Source organism: Lagopus leucura, unplaced genomic scaffold (genome assembly GCF_019238085.1).
Source record: "Lagopus leucura isolate 7727_CA_CO unplaced genomic scaffold, USGS_WTPT01 59015-0_obj-0_obj, whole genome shotgun sequence".
NCBI classification, from domain to species: domain Eukaryota; kingdom Metazoa; phylum Chordata; class Aves; order Galliformes; family Phasianidae; genus Lagopus; species Lagopus leucura.
In genome coordinates this window covers 1-25,812 of record NW_024968505.1, presented here as the reverse complement: position 1 = coordinate 25,812, position 25,812 = coordinate 1, and the positions used below count along the sequence as shown (strand labels likewise).

Genomic DNA, 25,812 nt, shown 5'->3' with positions numbered 1-25,812 from the left:
GTTTTTCTCCAGTGTATTTTTATTAGGGATTCCTGCCATCATATCAACATACAAAACAATCAGGATGTTGACATAGAAATGTGAAATTCACTGTACAAAGATAAGGCTCGAGTTACAGATATATTATCCCCCCAGTCTCCAATGAAATAAAACCATATTTAATTCTTCCCAGAGTTGTGTTTATAAATGTTAGACAAACCACAAAATAGATTTCAAGTACGTAACATTTTACAATATAACCCAAGCACAGACAGAAATGCACGATACCGTACCTATAGATACTCTGTGATCCAACTGTCATCCTCACCAATTAAATGCTATACTGCTACTCTGTCTGAGTATCCCCACTATATGCTTCTGAGCACATTAGGTGTTCCTGGCCTTTAACGTTAGAAGACTCTTGTGACTTTCATGTGAACTATGCTGATGGTCTAGAGAATAATAGAAAGAAAAGGAAGATTTTTAGAAGGCCAGGGCTGGATGTATGCACAGAAGTGGCAAAGGTCAGTACATGTGCCTGTATACTTTTGCATTTAACCCTACGTAAGACCTCACTACACTGCACATTCTCTGAGATTTCTTTCTCATGCAACTCGATCATTTTCTGATAGAGTTAAATCAAGCAAAACAATACTCCCACTTGTTGTGTGCTATAGTTTACAGGGACAAGATTATATTTTAGAGCATAAGATTTTATTTATTTTTTGTTTAAATGCAATTGTCAGACTTAAACAGGAGCCTGCATGGAATCTTGTCTCTGTAGCCCAGCAGGACAACAGCTTTCACAGTTTTTACCACACACAACACCTTTTCTGACACCGTTTTTTCAAAACAGCATCAATAAATTATTTCCTGCTAAGACCCAATATCTACTTTAGTTTACTCTCCATTTCTATTAGGCTGAATGATTATTATACCTCATAGGAAAGGATCATTTAGCTACAATAGCACAAGATGAAATCCTTATCACGTAACTAATCAATAATGATTCTTCTGTGGAACAGATTGTCAGGGAAGAAGTCAAGAGAAAAAGGCAGTTCACTTTAGCCTTTGTTGCTTGAGAAATTAATAGCAATCAGAAAGCTTTCCACTGAGAAAAGGAATTCCTGAATCCTGTAACTGTCTAATCCTTTAAAAACTGGAGAAGTTTAGAAAGGAAAGGAAAAATCTTGTAAGGAAATCGCCACTTTCAAACTAGACACTTGTAAAGGCTTACATGAGAAAGCCAAGCCAATTCTCTGACATAAAAAATACAGGAGTTTATTTGGTAGGAATTAAGAGCTGTGATTGCAATATATTAAAATGTATATCTTAATAAAACAGTCTCACATATGCCCTCTGTTTGTAAATCTCTAAGCAAGAGAAAGACTCTGAGGTTGAAATCAGAGTTCCCTCAACTTTAAAGATGAAATACATCTGCTCTGCAATCAGGGGAAATAAAAACAATAAAAACTTTCTCTTCTTAGATAGAACCTCTCTGCTACATCTGAGGGCCTTCAGATGCTCTCAGTGATTGACAAGATTTTACTGAAGTATGTTATCTAAGCAATACTGGAATAACTAGATATACAAATTCATCTTACATGAAACAGCATTAAGTCCTGCAACTGGGCTTATACTAATAGGGAAAGAGGGTAGGTATGCTGCTATATGTAAAAGGAAGCATGTCAGTACACACAGAAAATATGTTGTCTCAGAGATTAGTAATAGAGGGCATCAAGGATAAAGTTGCATCTCATAAAGCATTTGATCCTTTAACTGTGAGTCAGTAGAATACTTTCAGGTCAACTGTACAGTCTAAAGCTTTGCTTTTAAAAATGCATATATGTTTCTTCTCTATCATTTTTAAAAGTAGGTCACGCATCTACTGATTTAGGTAGGGTTTTGGCTGTTTTTCTTTTTTTTTTTTTTTTTCTTTTTTTCCCTACTTACTATTGTCTTCTTCCATGTTATGTACAATAATCTACATTTAGACTGAAGACTCACTCTCTTCCAAAACATACTTGGACTATCATACTTGGACTTTCTAAAGCACTGATAAATCGTAAGACAAACTGACATAACAGGAAGGATCATTATTTTCAATTCTGCTCTCCTCCTAAGCTTTACAACGATGCCTTTCAGAAATTCTTCTGAAAACTTGGCGTTGTTTAATCTCCCCCAGGCAGCCCCTACTGAACCTGAGTGAACTTTCTATGTGTTTCCCAAACTGCTGTCTCTCCTATAGAGCTATTTCAATCTCATTCATTCTCCAGCCATAGTTCAAAAACAAATCATTGCTAAAACATTAAAAATAAACTTCATGTTCTTGTGCATTACTCTTACTAATCTGTACATTTAAATAACATCAGGAGTTATCTTTTGCTAAAATTTTACCAAAATATTTTAAACACATAAAATTGTAGAAAAACAAACAGAAAAAAAAGAATCAAAACCAAAAACCCAGCATAAACATTGCTTGTATAGGCATAGGCATTGGTTAGAAGAGATTGCTGCACTAAGGAGTATATTCAAAAAAGTTTTTCTTTCAGTTTCATTATATTTAATGTAATGGATTCTACAATTAAGGGTGATATTAACTTATAATTACTCCATCTTGTATGATGTAATAAGTGAGCAGAAAAAATGAATGCAATTAAAAGGTTCTTTTAAGTTACTGAAAGGTGAATGTATAAGCCTGTAACTAAAGGAGCAATTTAAGTGGGCAATGGAAACTTAATATCCTAAAAAGTGTGATAGTAAATGAATATGAAGACAGCTACCTACTGATGGCCCCAGGGGTGTTATGGAAAGCTGTCACAAACTGAAATTTTGAATATAGCCCTTAGTAGTATGATTATTCCTTAAAAATTTAAAAGCTGCCCAGCATATCACAAATGAAGTTTATTTTGCAAGCCACCCACTGCCTAAGTGGGCAGTAATATTCAATATGAAATTGCTGAAACTCTGGTGTCTGACGGATTTCGTGGAGAAAAGAGATTTGAAGGTCTGACTCCAAGAGAACAAGGAGAAGAGGAAACACAAGCAACAACAGTCCAAGGCCTACAAGGAGAAGTCTGGAGAAACTCTTCACAAAAGCATTCACCTCTATGTTGCCCACTAGAAAGTCATAGCTCCAACTAAGTGCTCTTCGAGCTTCTTTCAGCTCTTCTTCTTCTGCAATCATAAAAGCATTTTCATCTGCTTCCAGTTCCTCAAATGAATCTGTATCATCTTTCTCATTCTCTGCTCTTGGACAGGTATCAAAGAGCATGTCAATCTCGTCATCAACTGGGGTGGGCAGCAAGCTGGCACTGGGATTGTATACCAGTTCTGAGATGGTTAAATGTTCCTCCTTCATCTTCTCTTCCTGTTCAATGGCATGATCAGTATTGTCCCCAGTGTTCTTAACTGGGGAGCTGGAAGTCACAGGAACTGAAATCTCATCTTCCTTTGGCAGTTGAATATCTGGAAAAAAAAAGAAAAAAAAGAAAAAAAGGTAGACAGAGAGATGAAACAGTGATCCTAAATTTCTGTTTTCCTGATGGAAAAATCCAATAGTATTTTATGTAAGTTGGAGAGATGATTCTGCAATCATTTTGCATACTGAAACATTTATCAGACACAAATAGCAAACACTGGAAAAGTCTTTCAAAATTTCATCACTGTCAGAGGAGGACAACACCTTTTATAACACTGCAGTACAGGAGATGTCATTGGGCGTTCCACCTGGGAGGAATACAGGGATGCTGTCTGGACTTGAAGACATGGGATCAGGAAAGCCAAGGTGCAGGCGGAACTGAACTTGGCGAGGGACGTGAAAAACAATAGGAAGACTTTCTACAGGTATATTGGCCAGAAGAGACAGGCCAAAGCGAGTGTGCCTCCTTTGGTAAATGTAAAAGGAGAACTCGCTTCAACAGACAAAGAGAAGGCTGACGTACTGAATGAGTTCTTTGCCTCAGTCTTCACTGGCGGCCAGGATTCCAATACTTCTCATATCCCTGAGCCCTGCATCCCTAAACCTCCAGGTGGGGACTGGGGTAGTAAATCCCCCCCTGCTGTGAGGGCAGAGCAGGTGTGAGACTGCCTCATGAGACTGAGTGTGTACAAGTCTATGGGGCCGGATGGCGTCATCCCAGGGTTCTGAAGGAGCTGGCTGAGGTGGCTGCCGAGCCGCTCTCCATCATATTTGAAAAGTCTTGGCTGTCAGGTGAGGTCCTGGATGACTGGAGGAAGGATCACATCACTCCCATTTACAAGAAAGGGAGCAAGGAAGACCCTGGGAACTACAGGCCAGTGAGTCTCACCTCTGTGCCTGGGGAGATCATGAAACAGATCCTCTTGGATGACATGCTTGATCACATGGGGAATGAGTGTGTGATCTGAGACAGCCAGCACAGCTTCACCAGGGGAAGGTCATGTCTGACCAATCTGGTGGCCTTCTACGATGGAGTGACGGCAATGGCGGACAAGGGAAAGGCGACTGACATCATTTAGCTGGACTTGAGCAAGGCCTTTGACATGGACCCCCACTGCATCCTTATCTCCAAATTGGAGGGAAGTGGATTTGATGGGTGGACCACTCGATGGATAAGAAATTGGTTGAAAGGCCGCAGACAGAGGGTGGTCATCAATGGCTCTCTGTCCAGGTGGAGGCCGGTAACGAGCAGCGTCCCCCAGGGGTCTGTGTTGGGACCGGTGCTCTTTAACATCTTTATCAATGACATCGATGATGGAATCGAGTGCATCCTCAGCAAGCTTGCTGACGACACCAAGCTGAGTGGTGCGGTCAACACAGTGGAAGGGAGGGATGCCATTCGGAGGGACCTTGAGAGGCTAGAAAGATGGGCCCGGGTGAACCTGATGAGGCAAAGTGCAGAGTTTTGCACTTGGGCTGGAGGAATCCCAGGCATCCGCACAGACTGGAAGGAGCGGTCCTTGAGAGCAGCCCTGCAGACAAGGACCTGGGGGTCTTGCTAGATGAAAAACTTAACATGAGCCAGCAGTGTGCTCTTGCAGCTCTGGAAGGAAATGGTATCCTGGGCTCCATCAGAAGAGGGGTAGCCATGAGGGACAGGGATGTGATTGCTGCCCTCTTCTCTGCTCTTGTGAGGCCCCATCTGGAGTACTGCGTCCAAGTGTGGAGCCCACAGTACAAAAAAGACAGGGAGCTGTTGGAGGGGGTCCAGAGGAGAGCCACAAAGATGAGCAGGGGACTGGAGCACCTGCCCTACGAAGACAGGCTGAGGCTGGGCTTGTTCAGCCTGGAGAAAAGGCAGCTGCAGGGTGACCTCATTGATTCTTTGATTCTGTGAGATCCAATTAAATTTGTATGATGCAGCCTCTGTGAGCTTCTGATATAAATGAATACCAAGTGCAAATGTGAATCGGTCCTATTTGTTGTCAAAGTAGGAATAATAACAATAGTAATGATTAGACCAACTTTCTCTTCATTTATCTCAAAGAAATAAAGTGATAATACAATGGGTGAGGTTAGGAGTTTTTGATAGAGCATAGCATTAGAAGAGACAAATATCATGATAAATTCATATTAACAGTAAAGAGGATAAAAAGAAAGGTGGGTTGGCATACCATATAAGAATGAGATATGACTGATAAGATATGACTGAAACTGAATTAAAATGCTTCACATCTTTAATAAGCTTCCCCTCCTCATTTTTCTTCCAGTTATCTTTCCTGTCCTTATACTCCCAGTCTTTTTTCTCCTCCTCCTTACAAATCCTTTCCCTCTTCACAAGAAGTCTTTATTAACGTTACCAGTATGCTTGTTTCTTACAATCCAGTTCCCTGCCTGAATTCTCTCCTCTCATGACTTGGTACCCTTTTCCCACTTTAGTACTAACCATAGTATATCTGTCTATCTGTTCTGCAGCTACATGAACACTGAGGTTACTCCTTTTTGCTGTCAATAGCTGAAGGAGAGGGAAAGTGAACCAAGCCTGAAGCTGGGAAAAATCATGGGAAAATATTTATTTTTGTCATTTATACCATGTCTGACACTTTGTTATCATCATCAGATGCCATCTATGTGCAAGAGGATCAGGGGAAACTTTTGCAGTATCACTTGTATAATAATAATAATAATAATAATAATAATAATAATAAAGTAATATTTAACAGTTGTCATTTTGTGAAGTTCACTATCTCTCCTTTCTTTACAATTGACTACTGCAATAATGATATATCAATTAAAACCAGCATAATAAGGTTATTATGACTTATCCAACAAAAAAAACCAGGAAAATCAGTACTTATAACTCAAATTAGTCTGATTATTTGATTTCGCCTGTAGATCTCTGTAAAAAGTACGGAATTGATATTGCTGAACATTCTTTCCAGTTTTAATGAAGTAAAAACTAAGGTTCAGAGACTTTAAAACATCATAGTACAAAACAATGTCTTATTACAGTAAATAAGAAGTAGAAAGAAAAGTAGTGCATCTCCAGCACTAATTACACCAGATGTATTGTGGTTTTCCATATGAAGTAAAAGGATGTCTGCAAGCTCTATTATGCTTTTCTATTACAGGCTGGCAAACAAAAAACAAATTAAGTAATCAAAGGAGAAATTGTGGTAACTTTCAGATGAAGGGAATAAAGTATAGGCTAAACAATGCTATAATGAAGTGATGCATCATTACACTTTTATAGAATAAAAATTGAAGCAAAAATACTGTTCATAATGTCATCTACAATAACAGGAAGATATGCAGCCTAAATTAATTTTGAATCGCAGATCTAAAGGTAGAATCTTAAATAGTAACTCAACTATTACTGACCAAAACGCTGCTGAGAATCTCATTTGGAAGTTTGTGTTTTTTCACATTTTCCTTCAGCTTTTCAGTGATCTTCAGTATTTTAAAAGTTCTAAATGTTTTAGACTCACTGTATCAAAATTATGAGCTTTGTTTTGGAAACCTACCTACCCTCTATTTGACCGGAAGGCAAAAGTATATTCCTGCACCACAGAGTTGAAGGTAATACAGTATACTGTACAACTGTTACAGATTTTGCATTTCTTGAATGACAAGGTCTTAAAATCTCCCCTTCCCTTCCCTTCCCTTTTTCCTTCTTTCCTCTTTCCTCTTTCCTTTCCTTTTTTCTTTCCTTTTCCTTCTCCTACCATAGCTACCATAGCTTGCACACTCAGGACAGGACATACCAGTGGCAATTTCAGTTGCATAACAACAAGCCATCCAACCATAGACCCAGCCTGGTCTAGACACAGCCACACTTCTACCAGAGCCTCAAATAGTCTTCACAGATTTGTGGTTTTATTTGTGTTCTATGCTGCCTAAAGAAAGACCAATTGCAGAAAACCTGTCAATACAAAGCTAATGTATCAAAATTTTGTAGAGGAAATTAAATAAACAGGTGAATAACTTTTGAAATGTGGCTGGATCACTAGAAATCTTAAAGCTTATTAAAATGCATTCTGGTGGAAATATCCACCTAGTACATCTCTTTAAGTCACAGTGCCTGAGTGTTACCATGGAATCTTCCATGTAACCTGTGCAGCTCCATTAGAACTGTCTTTTGAACGGGCAAGTAAGGTTCATAGTTATCTCAGATTATAGACTTCCAAAAAGTGGGTGAGTTAAATGGTGTTAAAATCTGGTAACTTTAAAATGATACTTAACTTGATATCAGTTTGGGTGAAATGCCAATAAATGCAATATAAAAATATATATAACATATGACAAATAAGTTGAAAAGATATGTCAGAGAAAAAAAAAAAAAAAAAACAACACTTTAAACTGCCTTACATTTTAAAGCACACCCTGAATGAGCCAGCTTGCTTTTTAGCACACAGGTCAGTCTTCTGGATTCCTTTCTTAATGCTAGCTTTATGTCTCATGTTATATTCATCAGAGAATACCTCTTCACTGTAGGACTCTATCCTCAGGAAGCATCCCTCCTTCAGTAAAGCATGCTAGATGTTAAAATCCATTTCCCCTTCTAATCTTCCAACTGGCCGAGACAAATCTCTTCTATAATTTATTATTTTTCCTGCTCTCTAGGAAATAAGCTTGTCATGCCTCCAGGTGAGACCTCACAATCAAATAGTTACCCTCCACCAGAAAGACTGTTTCCACTCTGTTTCATTTGATCTTTGATAGAGCCAATTTGTAAAGCTAACCTACAAAAATAACCATTTTTCTTCCTAAATTAGTTGTCTGATGTTTTTCTTGCTTAACTGGCTTATTAAATATTGTCAAGAGTGCAGCACATTACCAGCACCGGGGAGAGAACAGGAATGCTTCTTTCACCAGCTGCTTGCCAGTTGAACTTGCAGAGCTGAAATGAAGTCTTGTCCTCAATAATGAAAATGAAGAAAATGAAGATGCCTCCTCATTAGCCTAATTTGACAGCTATTAATTCCTTGCCTCAACTGCTCTGTCCTCTCCTATTATAGTTATTTGAGAAAGTCATTGTATTTCAAATGAAAAATATTCTGTGCTGGGACTTTTTGTATTAACAAATGCACTTGCTACAATCATCACAAACTGAACAACACTAGGTGCAACAAAATACAGGCATTATGAGGTGAGAAGAAAGAGATTTAGGGTGACCCTTCTCCTAAGCATCCCATAACAGCAAGTAGTGCTGAATAATCAAATCCTTTGCATCTATTCTGGAGTGCGTACCAATTTTTTAAAACACTAAAATACTAAACGTGTACATGTATATTTGAATATGAAAGTACAGCAATTTTCTTTTCAAAAACGCTTTCCACTTTCTCTTACTGGAGTAAAAGGTAAGTTGAGCCACTTAGGCATCTCAGTATGGATTAAAGGTCCTAAATTTAACCTCCCAAATTTGTGAATCCTGGCCATAAGCCACTCTATACCTGCTTAGATATATTACTGACCCTTCAAGGTCAATAATATATCTGTCCATCATGTTTCTCAGACAGCTGCAACTACTCCAAAGAAAGGTCACCTCAATTTACAGTTCAGAGCTTTCTCTCCTTCACCAGAGTAAATTCTAGTGCGCATAACACACATAGTGAACATAAACAAGGAAGATGATATTAACTTTCATTAATATTGCTTTTTTTCCTCATGCAGCTGGCAAATGTCCTTTGACTCTGTGTGGTTACATTTTCAGATCAATGATTTTCGAGGAGGTTGTATTGAAATTGAATGTGCCACAATTTCAAATGTACATCAGCTTTATAGTCCATTATTTAGTTTGAGCTGGTAACTTCAAAGCAACACCATCAAAAGATGGCACATATGAGACCCAAGCAACTACTGCTGCCATCCCTTCCCACCCCATGCTCTTTTCCTAATATGGCAGTTATTAAAAAAAAAAAAAATCTTATTATATAGTATCAAAGCAGAAGGATCTTCAACTATTTTACAACATACGTTGTTAAGGCACATCAAAGCAAAGCATCTGCGTTTTATGCCAGCTTGATACTAATGTAAATAAATATTTTAACATATTTGAAAATTTTGAGCGTTAACTGACCCTGTTCCAAACTCATTTGTTATATATATATATAAAAAGATATATAAAACTGTTGTTTTTTTGTTTTTTTTTTAAATTATAATACTATACAATTTCTGAAGGATTGAGGACAAAAATGCTATTAGCCATGTTCAGACTAAGGCCACAGCAAAGTTCCAGTCATGTTACAGTATACAGATATGTATGTTGAGCCACTCCAATTGACATCTGTCGAATGACAGATGTATAAACGGCACGTATTGCTGTTGCTCATAATGCTGAGTTTTCTTGTGCAGACACAAGCACATTTAACATTTATATTACATTCAGATTTGAAGAAATGTTATGAGTATAAAATACATTTGAGAGCGTTCCTTCCTCCCTTCCTCCCTTCTTTCCTTCTCTCTCTCTCTCTCTCTTTCTTTCATTCTTTCTTTCCTTCTTTTTTTCTTTCTTTTTTTCTAACCATCAATTTATATTCCAGATCAGAATCTTACAGTACATAATACTGGCATATTAAGTAAATATGTTCCCAGTTTTATTTCTTATATATATCTACAACAAAGCTTTGCTATGCTTTTCTGGCAACTGGACAAATCTTACAAAGCCAGAGAAAGCTCGTTATCCAAGCCAAAACTCAATACCTCCCTTTCGCTAAATATTGGGATTCCTCTGAAACTCTTACTTGCTACTGCAGATAGGAACATGAACAGCTGAATAAAAAACAAGTTCACAGCAGTCATACGCTGTGAACATGAATACGGGAGCAGTCTGACATAAATGTTGCCAGATGCTAGTTTCTCTAAAGGAGCCAAAAACAGCAGCTGAGGATTCATAGGTTGAAGGCAGCTCCACCTCCACCATTCCTAAGAAGCTGCAGTTGCTGAAAAGACAGCATTCCAGAAAAAGTGTAAGCTCTCACTAAAAAAGTTTGCACTTTGTCTTGTGGCTGGATATACTGCACACAGCTTTATTGATCAGACAGGCAAACACAACTACATATCTGTAAAAGAACTAGAACTTGTGTAGAGAAGAAGGAAATGGGCATTAAAACTTCCTTGTTTTAAACAGGGAAGTGAAAAATAAGATATGGTCCAGAAAGAGGACAGCAAATGATCTCTCTGATTGAAATATGTAGCGTGTAAACAAGTACAGCCATCATGCTGCAACAGGTATGGCTCCTTCCTATGTCCTTCATCATTTCCTCTAGAAATTTTGTGCATTCCTTCACTTACTTTAATTACAAACTTCATATGTACTACGCATAGAACTACTTGAAGGAGAGAATAACTTTCACTTGAGCAAAGTTCATGGAGATCATAAAGGAATGGAAGGAAAGGGAAACAATCTAAAATGACACTGAAGTCAAATATTTCCCTTTAGAGGATCTACATCAAAGCAGGATCTGCACCACAGCCAGATGCTCAGCTCTCAGAAGTAGGAGGCTATATCCTACCCATTTCCCATGCTCATATAAAACAATCTGGCTTTGCAAGGAGAATAAATCACTGACAGTTTTAGACTTTTTAGGTAGTGACCGAGTTTTCCTGCTGGCAGTTCCAGTTAATTTTACTCTTACTGGAATTTCTAGAAGGGAGTAAAGCCCTGTCACAGCTGCCAGCTCACATCAGCTGCAAGTGCTGTGACTCCACAGCACTGCAACCATCTTTCCAGGCATGCACTGTGTCCCAGAGTTCAGCTAATGCCACAGTATGTGCAGCTGCTAGTGGAGGCAATTCTGCTCCTCACATCCTGCAAAGCACACCCAGAGTGCAGAAATAAAAGCAAAGTAGGGCATGTAGTACAGCAAGATTTCTGAAGTATGCTGTCTATATCCCACCTCTGTCCTCAAAGCCCACCTCAGCAGTGCTTATCCTTCTCAAAATTAGGATTAAGCAGTGAAAAGGCTAAGGGGAGTACAAGGGAGGGGGAAATGTCTGCAATGGAAACAGGAGTTAAAAAGAGGATTTGTCTGTCAGCAGAGCAAGAAAAGGGGAGGAGCTGGTGAAGGGAATGCCATCACTCACGGCCTAGCAAAAGGCAAGGAGAGCAAGACTGCAAAGAACTGGAGCCAATGCATAAGCTTAGCACCTGAGAAAAGGACACGTGGGACATTTCAGCAACCTTGCTGAGCCTGGGTGAGCACTTCTGGCACAAATCAGCATTTTTCTGAAATGTGACATGCAGAACGAGGCTCTCCCGAGGAACTGTGCCTCCCTCTATGAGGGAGTTTTGTACAAGCTGACCACAATCCCTCAGTTTTATAAGCTGATATGCAGATTTGTTACCTATGTGCATTAAAAGAAATAACATCCTAAAAATTGTACCACAAGATCAAGGTTTATAAGAATTGTCATAGCCCCTGTACACAAATCCAGTATTAGACTATTGCCTAGTTCAAGATGGCTTGCATGTATTAGAAGACTGACTAACTGAGAAATAAGAATACAAAATTCATGCAAAGAATGATATTTTTTCTATTTCACTAATGATTTTTGAAACAAGGGTGTTCAGTGCTACTCTCACAGATACTACTGTTTCCCCTGAGTGGTGAACTCATCACGCAAAGGCAGCCAAGAGCTGCTGCCCATCAGAGAGAAGTCACTGAAAGAAGCAGGCTTTCCCATACCTATTATGCTTACTGTCTTTTGGTTTTCAAATGTTACAGGCATGACAATTCTCTGGTCTTTGCCAGGACATCCTTACTTGAATGTCCTGTAAACTCCCATTTCTGAAATCAAGTTTCAATATCAATGCATGATACAGGTGCATGAGAAGCTGAAACCTCTCTATCCACATATACCAAAGCATAAGTATTGTAGAAAGCACGGAAAAACAAATTTTGAAGCGTTATATTTCATCAACAGAACAGAGACATACAGACCAATGAATGGACCAGTCTGTCTATGGCAAAAAATAACTATGGTATAAAAGCAAATAAAAAGCTTAGTTTTCATTGCTATCCAGAACAACACTTTTTATTCTTTGAGTCACATTCTTTTCTGTAAAATGAAAAAGAGATCTGAAACAGGCTCCTTTTTTCTTTTTGATATTAATATTCAGGATATTATATTATAATATAAAATATATATTATTTATTCATTACTGAGAAAAGCAGTAACAACAAAATTATGATCTGGCGAATCAGTCACCCAGTTGCAGTTAAGCTGAAATGTATCCGCTGCTTCATTCAGCTAACATTCTATATAAGATATATATCTATATAAGATATATATTCTTATATAATACATTCTATATAAGATATATATCTATCTAGATATATTATATATATATATCTATATATAAAGATAAAGTATCAGCTTATCTTTAAATTTAACAACTATCTAGTTTTGCCAGAAAACATCAAATTTTAAAAGTATTTCTCCCTTGAATTCAAAAAAATCTACTAGAGTATAATTCCAGTCCATTATTTCAGTAAAACATTACAACAAATCTCACTTAAGTTGGTTTTTTTTTTTCCTCATTCATTTTTCCTTTGTAACTCTTCTCTTGTCAGTAATTCATTCTTATTCTCTGATGTATTCAATGTAATATTTCATCATGCACAGTTCCTTACCAGTAGATCACTAATAGCATAACCGACTATGGAGGAGAAAAAAAAAAAAAAAAAAAAAAAAGTATGAGTAAAATAAATTTTAAAAATTAAATTTACCAGCCCTTCTGGCTGTGATCTTGGAGCCATGCCGCAGCAATCGAATGCACACTTCCTTGTTACAGTGATTAACCATCCGCAAATGAATGCTTCTCTTGGTTTGGATTTTTACAAGGCATTTCACCATTTTGGCTATGAATCCCTCTTCTCAAAGTCTTGTAGAGACTCTACTCATACTGCCTTCAACCTTTCATTGAACTTCCTCCGTGTTTCAAAAGACCAATGCAAGTCCCTCTCAATGAATCAAATGACAGGCTTCTAACATGGCCAACAAAAATATCCCAGCAGGGAACAGAACGAGGGGTTATTTTTAAACACTTCTAAATACGACTTGTAACATACAATACAAACTTCCACAGAGTCCATCTCAGTTAGCAGTTGCTGGTGTAACAGCTGAATCACACACACAAGTATAAAAATATCCAAGGCATCAAAACATTTTGCAAAGAAACAAAGGGCCAGCATTTAGGGTTTGTTTTCATAGAACAAAATGACACTGCAGCCATTATTTTTTCTAAAAGCTTTAATTTGGCAGCTGATGTCAATTCCTCACTGCTGCCTGGAAAGTACTTGCAGAAAATATATAGTTACAAAAGGAAAAAAAGAGCTGTGCTTACAGGCCTTAGTTTTAGGGGAACTGATGTGACGAAAACAAGGCTAGCATCAAAGCTGACCTCTCCGTGAATAAATAAAAAGAGAAAAATCCTAAACTTAGGGAAAACATTACTCTCTGCATATGTGCTTTGGTTCTCAGTTGTGGGCAACCACCGAACTCTGCATATTCACCAGCTATATGCGGTGCTTCAGAAGGCTGGCCATTTCTGTGTCCTGTGCAGCATACGTGGGTTCCTAAAAAAGGCATGACACATAGATGATCACTGCTGACCATTCGCTCCAGCTGGAAGCTGGAATGCAACCACACACACATCATCACACTGTCCTCGTGGGAGAGGGGCTCTGACTGGATTCATCAGCACCACAGAGAGAAGGACTGTATGACAGGACATAGTTTCTTGCTTTTTAGAATACCTGTCTCTAATATTTATGACATGTGCTGCCCAAGCCTGTGATCTGGCATTCCTGTTCTCTCTGCACTATAAAATCAATGACATGCTTGCAAATATGTGGGAAAGAAGGGGGGAAAGGGAAACATCTTACAGTAAGCACCTTAAAATATGCGAATTTATAAATATGTTACAAAAGAAAGATGGCAGAGCTAATTATCTGTTGTACAGAATAGGAATTGTTGGCTTGAAACAAAAGTTTCACTTGTGAAAAAGCTGGTTTTGGACCTGTAAGGGCTAAACTGCATGGCCAGAGAAATGTAAATCCAAGTTAGCTTGTTGACCGTAGATATAATGACGAATGTGCTCATCCCCTGCTCTACAGGCATAGTGTGAACAGATAGTTAAAATTATTTTTATTCTACGAGCATATTTTTAAGATTTATGGGGACTATTGCATTAGGGACTATTTTTTCATGTGCTCTGGTACACAGAATTAACACACCCAGACAACCATGCATACACAGCTGCTGTGTGCTCATTCCCATACACGTTTATCAGATGCAACAAAAACTCCATTTTTTCAAAATCAGATATTTTTGATGCCAGACAATTGCCACCAATTCAGTATCTCTTGCACTCCAATGATACAACAGTAACTTCAGTAAAAACATGTAGTAGCTGTACGTTTTAAAGTAGCAGTGAGTATCAGTGACATATTCCTTTTTGACAGACAGCTACTAGTACAGAATAAAGGAAAGGATAAGAGCTATTCACACACAGTGCAGATGCCCACTGACATATAACTTTCATATGAAAATAGAATCTTTTAAAAAAATCACCCAGCTCAGTGAACATATCTTAAAAAGTGTGGAAACATCTGGGGAAGAAAATACTAAGGAGTGTGGATTTTAAATAGAAGGAATTTAGAATGAGTCTCTCCCATCAGTTGTCTTTTTTCAGAAACACAGCACAAGGTACACCAACCAGCAGAATGACTGGATGACATTACTTCACTCTGATTGCTTCCATAGCAAAAGTCATTAAGAAAACAATTTATGTATGAAACCTGAGCACATACATAACAAATGGCTTAGAAGCTTTCATCGGTTAGCAAAACCAGACATCTGAGAGATGGAGAAATTAACGTGTAATGGAGATATTAATTACTTTATTTTTTTACTCAGATAGGCAAGTCTTGCTTGCATCTGATGCCAGGGAATCTGAAGAAAACAACCACCCCCTGCAAAATAATTGCCAAGTCATCAGGACATGAACTAATCTGCATTACCAGATCAGACAGTGAAAGAAGGCATCCACACAACTGCTATAGCAATTAGCAAAAGAAATCTAACATGTTCAACTGCTTGTGAAAAAAATTCTACAGGGAAAGGACCATAGGATGTAATAAGAGCGTTCAGAACGGCTGAATTTGGCTTTCTATGACAAAGATAAATTCCACAAACACACTTCTAAATACTGCAAAACCAGTATAATGAACTGACTTTAGAAGAAGATCTTCAAAATTTAAAAGGTAGAAATGACCTCCATTAGCATATCTGATTGTCATTCACATAAAATTTGGTTCCATGCGACACGCTTCTATGCAGGACGGTCATTCTATGATTAATCATGGTCCCTCTTTCCTCCTTCTGAATCAGACAGGACATTAGCACAAGAGTAATGGAAAAAGATGAAGAATTTTAAGTGGTATACACAAAAAACAGAATAGACCTGCAAAACTCATGTCATGAGAACTTCAGATTAGTTTTCTGAAGACAGACATACCAAACTGGAGAAGGGAAGAATGTGCTGCAAGGGTCACACAGAAGAATAGAAAAACGAGTGGAAAATGTTCAGGATATACCCAGGAACACATGCACACAGAAAAGAAAAAGAAAAAAAAAAAAAAAAAAAAAAAAAAAAAAAAAAAAAAAAAAGAAGAAAAAAAAAGTGAAAGAAAAGAAAAAGAAAAAAAAAAAAGAAGTATTACTATGCCTTCTGTAGAGAGTTCGTTATCTTACAATGCCTAACCAAATGTCCATTAGAATCTACTGGAACTAGGTTAAAGAGGATAGGATGCAATTATGATGACGTAAAATATTTGTAGTCATTATCAGAATGTAAACTATGAAAATATTCATCTGTAGAAATCCCATTTTGCTTTATTTTCTCTCCTAAATCCGAAGAAATCTTGAGAAAATCATGACATAGAAGTGATGCTTGTGATGCATAAGTAAGGAAAATGCAGTAGCTCTCATTTATTTCAGCAGCAAGTCTAGCCTGCAAACTACCACCAATATACTTTTTTAAACAAATCCCTATATTTTTTCAGGGATGTCAGTGAACACAGTTTCATTGACTTACAAATTACAAACTTCCAGTTAGTTCCCAGTAATGTAAAAATGAGGTAAAAAAAAATTGACATGGGCAGAAGTCTTCTGTTTGTGCATGACATACATCATCCTCATTCTTGTAGCTCTTCTTAAACCCACTAGCTAAGACACCCCAATTTGGATGAGCTTGTCATCTGACAGTGACTGTAACTTCAGTGAGATATCAACTCCCGCTCCTGAATCCTATCTCTGAAACACACTGACATTTGGGTGCCAGTTTCTCTCACTGAAGCCAAATGCCACTTATAACATGACTACCAGCTACTTACATCTAAAAGGCAGATACTCTGAGCTTTCACCAGCTTTCCACTGGCACACTTGCTGTCTAAGTTGATAAAAGAAGTACTGGATTGACTGGTGGTCAATCTATCAGGTAACTCATCTAAATAACTATACTTTTAAAGAGCAAGAAAATACTTTTAAGTTCAAATAAAAAATACCTAGTTCAAATCTGGAAGTTAAATTTGTAATCGGACACCTGTATACAGCCCTTAAGGGCTGGGTGAAGAATTAGATCTTGAGGAATGAGGTAACAACAGGAAAACTCATTTTTGCTGCCATTCTAACAAATTTCTGTTTTCAAATCCCCTTGTCTAAATGTCAAGTGCTAAAATAAATACTAAACTGTTATCACAGACACCTTTTACTTTAATTTCCATGAATAGTAGTCATTTATGATCATGATTAGTCAGCATATGTTTTTTTACCCGAAGATGAAATTTCATATGGGAGAATAGATAGGCTGTTGTTGTGGATTTTTTTCATATTTGGTTGCAATATGGGTTTTTACATTTGAAAAGATTATGCTAAGGCTGTTTAAAATCCCCTACAGACTGCTAGCACAATCTCTGATTGCTTTGTTCCCTAGCAACATGAATAATTGACAAAAAAAATTCCCTCTCACCTGGCAGTTTCTGTTAGTTCAGTTTTGAACCTCTCCAGCAGCTTTAGGAAGAAAAGGTGCTTTCTCAAGCCAGCAATTAAAAAGGATAACACTACGATCACCATTTTTTCTGGCCACATATTTTGCTTGCAATATCCAAAGCTGACATAAAATTAAGAATAAGCAAGTTTTGCTCAGTTGGAAGAGAAAAATGGTATTGTTCCGAGTCTGTCCAAGGCATGAACTGCCAGCAGCACTGTGGGCAGCCTTCCTGATGAGTTGCCTGCCCCTTCATACACAGCGTTAGTGCAGCATCACATGAAGGTCTTGGCAATCAGCAGCTTGAATGTAGGTTTAGCATCAGACCTTACAGAGGTACAAGTGTGGGTCCTGGAGGCTGCATAAGCCAGCCTATACAGCCTGGAGACGGCTGACCTGCCCTATAGCCAGCTCTGACATGGCTACTCTGTGCTCAGCAGCATCTACAGGCACTTTGGAAAAGAGACTATCAGATTGTCTGCCCCCACTTCAGGCCCCACCATCCAAAGAGTTGCCAAGGTTGTTTGACCTGTGTTATGCACTAAAAACAGTTTGCCAGTGCAGTTATGTCAGCCCCAGAGCTGGCTGCCCTTTCTCTCCCAGCCTATAAGATCCTGCTCCTGCCCTTGCCTTTGGCACAGCACCTTGCCTGGACCACTCTGATGAATTTCTTAAAGGCTGAGCCAGCAAGAAGTGGGACACTGAACTGTTATTATTAACTTTTTAACTCCTTGTACTAGTTCACTCCAAGGTGATTAGTGCTGGTGAAAGGGAGATGGTGGAACACACAGCAAAAAGATGCACATGAACATTGCGCGTGGAGAGGAGAGCTGGTGTATATGTCTGAGCTGCAAGATCAGCTTAGACTGGAATTTGATATGCCCCAAGCCTTCTGCAGGAATATACTGTACAAGAGCTGAGTACCATTACTTGGCAGCTAGTAGTATTAGACTATGCATATTACATTTACAGGAAATCCATGAACAAATATTTCTTTTGAACTGTAATAATAACAACAATCTGCTCATCTAAAAGGAAACATGACTGTCTAGCATATGTAACATATGTGTTTGAAGCATATCTGCACTCTCTAGTGAGCATATAGTAGTAAATGTAGTCAGCAGTTTCCAAAAACGGATTGCATTGCTTAGAGTAATAAGTAAAGCAGCAGGCTGTTGTAACTCTGCAATAGTGGGAACTGAACAGCAGGAAGGAAGGCGGTAGTTGATTCTTGGCTGCCAGAAAGTTAATTCCTGTAAGAAACAGGTATTTCACAGCAGAGGTAAATAAATAGTTGACAAAATTAGCTACCTGCCACACAACTATTACTACTAATTATTATAATCTAAGTATACAGACAATTAAGTCATGCTATTTATACAACATTCTGTGCATAAACTCCAAACAACAAAGAAAACAGGATTTCATGACACATATACAATGACATTCAAAACGTACTCCCAAGAAAATGAATACAGTTATGAAAGATCAGCTGTTCCCTGTTTCCTGTTAATTAAATACAACAAATTAGCAATAAAGGTTGCATTCCCCAGCTTCTGATTCTATTAGCTTGCTATGTCTTAAGTAAGAAACATTTTTGTTTAGTTGGCTACCTTTTTATGATGAACAATCAATTATCCTCATTTAAACTGACCAAGATGTTCACATCATTATTTGTAACGACTGCATCTCAGAAAGATAGGTATTTAATGCAATTATTTAATTTACATTCTTCTGTTTCATAATTCCAAGAAAAAAAAAATGATAAATAGAACATTTAATGGCAGTAACTTTCCTCAGAAAGTATTCTGCACAAGGCTTGTGGACAGTTCTTTGAGCTAGTGATCATTCCTCAACGAAATATACAGAGCTTCAATGGTGCATTCCTAGTAGAAATCATTAAAATTTTTCCTAAGTCAGTAACAAACCAAGATGTTTTTCTGTGTATTTTCTAATAAATATTGGTAATGTTTGCCAGGAATCAGGAAACTGTCTCACCTTCATCTAAAGGAACCTCCTCCTCCTCACATGGAGAAGGAATAAGGGGCTGCAAAGGTTCCATATTAATTATGAGTTGCTTGTTCAGAGAGGGAGAGCTGCGACTCTGCGTAATGCTGGTTCTAAAAGAACAGGGAAAATAGGGTCAGTTTATTCACAAGAAAAAACAACTAGAGTCAAACAAATGTATGTCATTTCAAAATAATTTTGCAAAAATTATGGTAGGCCTTGAGATAACATAACAAGCTCTTCACAATGAACACTGCTTTGGCCCATCTTATGTTGCACCTTTTGCAGACAAACTTTCCAACATCAGAAGCATAAGAAATGTTTTTGAGCTCTGTGCAGCCTGTCACCTTCTGATCTCATGCACTACTGCAGCATGTTGCTCCTCTCTGCACCACATGGCAGATATAAGTATTTGGCTTCAAGGAAGGCAGAGAGGATATAAATCATTTTGCTGATATCGTTATGTTGCCTCTGGGACTGAGTGAAGGACTTCTTATGGACTGAGCACTTCAAACTAAAGAATAAAGCAACAACTCCTTGTAGTTAACATATAAACAGAGATTTCATTCTTAAGCACTGCAAACACTGCCTCTAGACCACGTCTTCAGCTGCTCAGCTGGGTTTTCTTTCTTGTTTTACTTGCCTCTAACAGATTAATAGCGAGTGTTGAACTTACTCAGGAAATGTTAAGGAATTTTGTTGATTTGCTTCAGCCACATAGTTCACTAGTCTAACACCACATCACTGAGAAAATAAAATAATCCTTCAGAATAAATTATCTAGGGCCTACATGTTACAGGCCTGAACCAAGAGCTGAGCCATTATGTTTTAAAATATTTATTTTTGACAGAAGCAAAGATGAAATTAAAGAGAATTCTCTCGAATCTTTGACTTCAAATGGTATATAGATTTGCATTTAGCATAGCCTAGTAATACTGTTCATGTTGTGTTCTCTCCATCCATCCTCAGCTTTCTCTAAATTAGGTTCTGACTCAAAACTGCAGGTGAAAGATAAGGGAGCAAACCCAAGAGCAGAGCTGAAGTTTCACAAGTACATTTCAAGTTCAAAAAAGACAACTTAAAATGACACACAGATAAACAAACTGAGTAAAACATGTATGGGAAACAAAGAGAAGGGACTGCATGTCACTGAGAGCTTTTGTAAACTAAGGACACAGATGTCCTGTTCTAAGTCACATTACATGTCACTAAATATTCTGTGTGGATAAAAAAGACTTCTTGTTCAATTACTATGATTCTCCTCTCATTAACATACACCCAAAGCAATATTTGTCCTCAATTGCATTACAAAGAGCAGTCTTTAACAACTACTTAATTTAAATTTTCACTATCCAGAGAAGTTTTCCACGGACATGACTGTTACCTATAATCACTGCAGCCCATGCACCTCTGCAGGCTTGTTGTCTATCTACTTGATCTTTGTGCTTGTTGAAACAAGCTATGAAGCAATTCCGAAAATGGGAACTGTGCCTGCTAACACCTATAAAGCTCCTATTCAGTACTTATTCACAGAGATTCCTCCTTCAAGAATGCCCTGAAGGAAAATACTACTACTACTACTACTAATACTAATATAAATTGAAATTAAATTGTTCAGTGTGTATTTGTCAGAAAAAAAACCTGCCACTGTATTAATGCTTTATGACTTCACATTCCAGCAGACTTTCAGTCTACAATTTTTAAATGTAATATCCAAATACAACATTCTACAGGAGCCACCTAAGATTTCTTTCTCTCTAGACATGAAAAGAGGGAGGGAGACATAAAGAGAGAAAGAGAGACAACATAAAGGAAGAAAAAAAATATTTCTTTATACCTACAATCACACAATTTCCTCCAGCTGTTTTGCATCTAAAAAAATGTCATTTTCAGGCTCAAAATCCAAACTTTTTTTTTTTTTTTTTTTTAACTGAAACTATTATAGTCTATGATTTTACCTCTCTATTAAAAGGTCAAGCTATACATCGTTCTTCCCCATTTCAAAACCTGCATCATAAAAAAACTTCACATCACTAGGCTTTTTCTTATTCAGTCTAAAAAGCTGAATTTGAAGGTACCATAATATTCTAAATGCAAGCAGTTGTAGGATGGTAATCATAAGAAAATACACGCTCATATTTGTGGGTGTTAAGTCTGTGTGGCATTGCACTATAACTATTCCCAGTCTGATTTGTTTCTTTCTTTACACTGGAAGTTTCAACAATGTACTCCTTATAACACTGAAAGTAAATAAAAATGTAAGATAAAAATAATTTTACTTTAAAATCTTTTTATCCTACACAAAAAAAAGATCCTGCAGAAAGTAGGCAACAAGATACTTCCTTATCTGAGTAACTAATTTAATTTAAAATTCATTTTTGTGTGCATATATTCTGTCCCAAGGTTGGACTAGTATTCTGATATTCTGCTTTCTGTGTTCCCAGATAACACTGTCTAAGATATCATCCACAGGTTTTTTAAATGTGATCCGCAAAAACATATATAAAACATATCTGCATGGGCTTAATATTTGTTCCATATTAGGGCTAGGCAGCATATTATATTTTCTGCAAACATATTACTGTACTTCAACAAAAACAATCCACTTTCCTCTCAAGTGTACATGGAGTTTCCATATTCAAATATATTTTTAAAAGGCCTCCCCAAACCCTGACAAAAAAAAAAAAAAAAAACACAAACACAGTCAAAATAAGGATATAGCTGCAGAATATTCAGAAAATTAAGTAAGAATTTAAAAAAGTTTTTAAATAGCATTATAGTCTCTTTTCTCCTGTGACACATGATAGAAAATGACAAAATGGTCTTAAGCAGCACCAGGAGAGGTTTAGGAAGGGTTTCTTCACAGAAATGTTTTGCCGAGCTCCTTTCCACCATCTCCTGGTTATCTGGAGAGGTCCCAGAGGATTGGAGGCTTGCCAGTGTGACTCCCATCTACAAGAAGGGCTGTAAGGAAGATCTGGGGAACTACAGGTCTGTCAGTCTGACCTCGGTACAAGGGAAAGTTATGGAGCAAATCATCTTGAGTGAGATTGCACGGCACGTGTGTGGCATCCAGGGGATCAGGTCCATGAAAGGGTTCATGAAAGAAAGGTCCTGCTTGACCAACCTCATCTTCTTCTACAACTGAGTGATAAGGGAAACCAACTGGTAGATAAGGGAAAGGCTGTTGATGTAGTCTACCCAAATTTCAGCAAAGCCTTTGATATGGTCTCTCACAGTATTCTCGTGGGGAAACTGGCTGCCTGTGGCCTGGACAGGTATATCATTGTTTGGGTAAGGTACTGCCTAGAGGGCGTGTCCAGTAGGTAGTAATTAATGGAGTTAAATCCACCTGGTGACCCATTACAAGTGGTGTCCCCCAGGAGTCAATACTGGTACCCATCTTATTTAATATCTTTATTGATGACCTGAATAAGGGCATTCAGTGCACCCTCAGTAAATCTGCAGATGACACCAAGTTGGGAGGTAGTGTCGATGTGCCTGAGGGTAGGAAGGCCTTAAAGGGGCTATGGACAGGCTAGATAGCTGAGCTGAGCCCAGTGGAGTGAAGTTCAACAAGTGCCATGTCCTGCATTTTGGCCACAATAACCCCATGCAGTTCCATAGTCTTGGGGATGAGCGGGTGGATGACTGTAAAGAGGAAAAGGACCTGGGGGTGTTGGTTGATGCTCAGTTGAACATGAGCCGACAGTGTGACCAGGTGGCCAAGAGGGCCAATGCCATCCTGGCCTGCATTAGAAATAGTGCGGCCAGCAGGAGCAGGGAGGTGATCATCCCCTGTACTCAGCGCTGGTGAGGCCGCACCTCAAGTATTGTGTTCAGTTTTAGGCCCCTCACTACAAGAAAGACATTGAGGCCCTGGAACGTGTCCAGAGAAGGGCAACGAAACTGGTGAGGGGTCTGGAGCACAAGTCTTATGAGGAGCGGCTGAGGGAGCTGGGATTGTTCAGTCTGGAGAAGAGGAGACTCAGGGGAGATCTCATCATTCTCCAGCTTCTGGAAGGGAAGCTGTGGTGAGGAGGGGGTCACCTTCTTCTCCCAGGCAACAAATAGGACCTGAGGAAATGTCCACAAGTTGTGCCGGGGGAGATTTAGATTAGACATAAGGAAACGCATTTTCTCTCCGAGAGTAGTCAGGCACTGGAACGGTGGTGGAGTCGCCGTCTCTGGCAGTGTTCAAGATGCATCTGAATGAGGTGCTATGAGATATGGTTTAGTAGCTAAGCAGGTAGTAATGGTGATAGGAGGACAGCTGGACTAGCTGATCTTGTAGAACCTTTCCAGCCTTGTGATTCTGTGATTCTATGATCAAGTACTGGAACAGGCTTTCCATTTATGTGGTGTTCTTGAAGAGATTTTAAGAGATGTGTGGATGTGGAACTACCATGTCATGAGATTCAGTAGGTAAAGATGGTTGGATTTGATGATCTTGAAGGTCTTTTCCAACCTAGATGATTCTATGAAATCTGATTTTCTTGCTAGCCTCTTCTCTTCAGAAAGAATTTGTTATCTTTAATTAGGTTTTGACTATTTACATTGTCAGGGCAATAAGTGATGAACATTAAAAAGAATTAGTTTGCTCATAAAGTCCAGATGATTACTTCTAACAAGTCAACTTTTTTTTTTTTCTTAAAGAATGAACATTCTTTAAGCTTACTGGACTATGAAAGAGCTATTAAGTATACCTTTAAATATTCCCATATGTGTAAATGAAACAGAATCTTTTGAAACTGGAAAAGAATGGGGAAATAAATGATATTGTACTTATCTGTCAAAATCATGTAAGAAGATTCCATGTCCAAACACAGAAAATAATACAAGCTAATTATCTAGCCAATTAAAGCTAGCTTCAAAGCAGCACAAATTAGCTTCCCTTGTGTAAGAGACAATACACAACTGTCAAAATTTTCTGTCACAGCCAACACTCATTTCCAAATGTCTCAGCATGGAGGTTCAGAATGACAGTCACTACACCCCACAGAAAAGAAAAGAGAATGTCTCTGCAGAGTGCAGAAATTCTCTTTTGTCCTCAAACTGTAATATTAAATGTCTAGACATACCTGTGAACTTCCGGAGGTTCCCTCTGGATTTTAGAGCTTGCCTCCACCACCTCTTTGGCTACTTTTCCACTGCATTAAAATATGTATTATATATTCAAGCAAATAAATACTAAGATGAGCTCATTATATGACAAGAACTATACATGCATGAATAATTTATGTATTTTTTAAAAAAGAAAATGAAAAAAAACAAAAAATGTCTAAATTTTAAAATTCTGCTGATAAATTATCTGTAAAGCTACTGAAGAAAAAGTAGCCTCTTGTAATTGAATGTTATGTGTTACTTAGACCAACCCAGTAATACAGCCCTTTTCCAGAGCTGTCCAGCAACACTGCTCTATATTGAACATGATCTACGATAGCCAAGCATCCTTGTTTCTTAGAAGCTACACCAAAACAGGGACCCCATTACGGTGGAACTGCTCTTTGACAAGTCAATACAAACTAATTTTAATCCTGGCCTGAAGTAGGTTTGAAAAGGTCCTCAGGAAGGAAAAGTTTTCAATTCGCCAAAAGTAGTAACTGTGTTTTTGTTTGTTTGTTTTTTAACTTTCTAAAATAGTTTAACATGAAAAAGAAATAGGAAGCACCCACCTGTAACGAAATCTGCTGCCTTTAAAAAATATTTTGCTGCTGGACATGGTTTTAATCTGGCTGGATTTTGCATACCTTGATGAAAAAGAACAAAGACTGTTATATTTTCAGCACTGAAGAAACTGGACATGCAAAACTGAACAAGTTCATTTACAATTTGTGCTATTTTTATACAACGAAGTAGTACTTAATAATTTGACTTACCAACATTTTTTAGACCTATAAATGGATTTGTATATGAAGTGCCACACAAAACAATTCAAACAGTGCAGAATAACTGAACATAAAGTGGGAGATTACCTGGGTAGGAAAACATGAAAATGAAATGCAAGCGCTGCATCTCTAAGGACTCATTCTTAAGACAAAAGAAAGACTGCAATAAGCCAACAACCCCTAGGCCAATTTTACTCTAAGAGAAGACCATATGGCTATCATTTCCACTTTTCCACTGATCAAACAAATAAAGAATACAGAAGCAGTATATTTGTCTCTAAAAGCAGGTGCATTTATGGTGTCTATATGCTGTCAACTTTAAGGAGCTTGCACTCTTCCATAACCATAAAGTATGTAACAAACTTTTATCTCAACAATCAGAGACCTACAACAATCACGGAAGAGTAGAACCTCAGCCATGCTATTTCTTTAATGTACAGTGGCTTCAAAATGGCAAACTGATT

At 38.0% G+C, this 25,812-nt stretch overlaps 1 protein-coding gene across 1 annotated transcript; it reads right to left on the bottom strand.

Annotated features, from left to right (window-relative positions):
- LOC122193689 (FERM domain-containing protein 3-like) lies at positions 1-25,231 on the bottom strand (the record flags this gene model as incomplete). Its single annotated transcript, XM_042894551.1, has 4 exons — positions 1-3,447; positions 19,452-19,573; positions 24,542-24,610; positions 25,136-25,231. Coding segments are annotated over 4 exons (883 nt in total), but the record flags the coding sequence as incomplete, so codon positions are not given.
- Between the last annotated feature and the right edge of the window lie 581 nt (positions 25,232-25,812).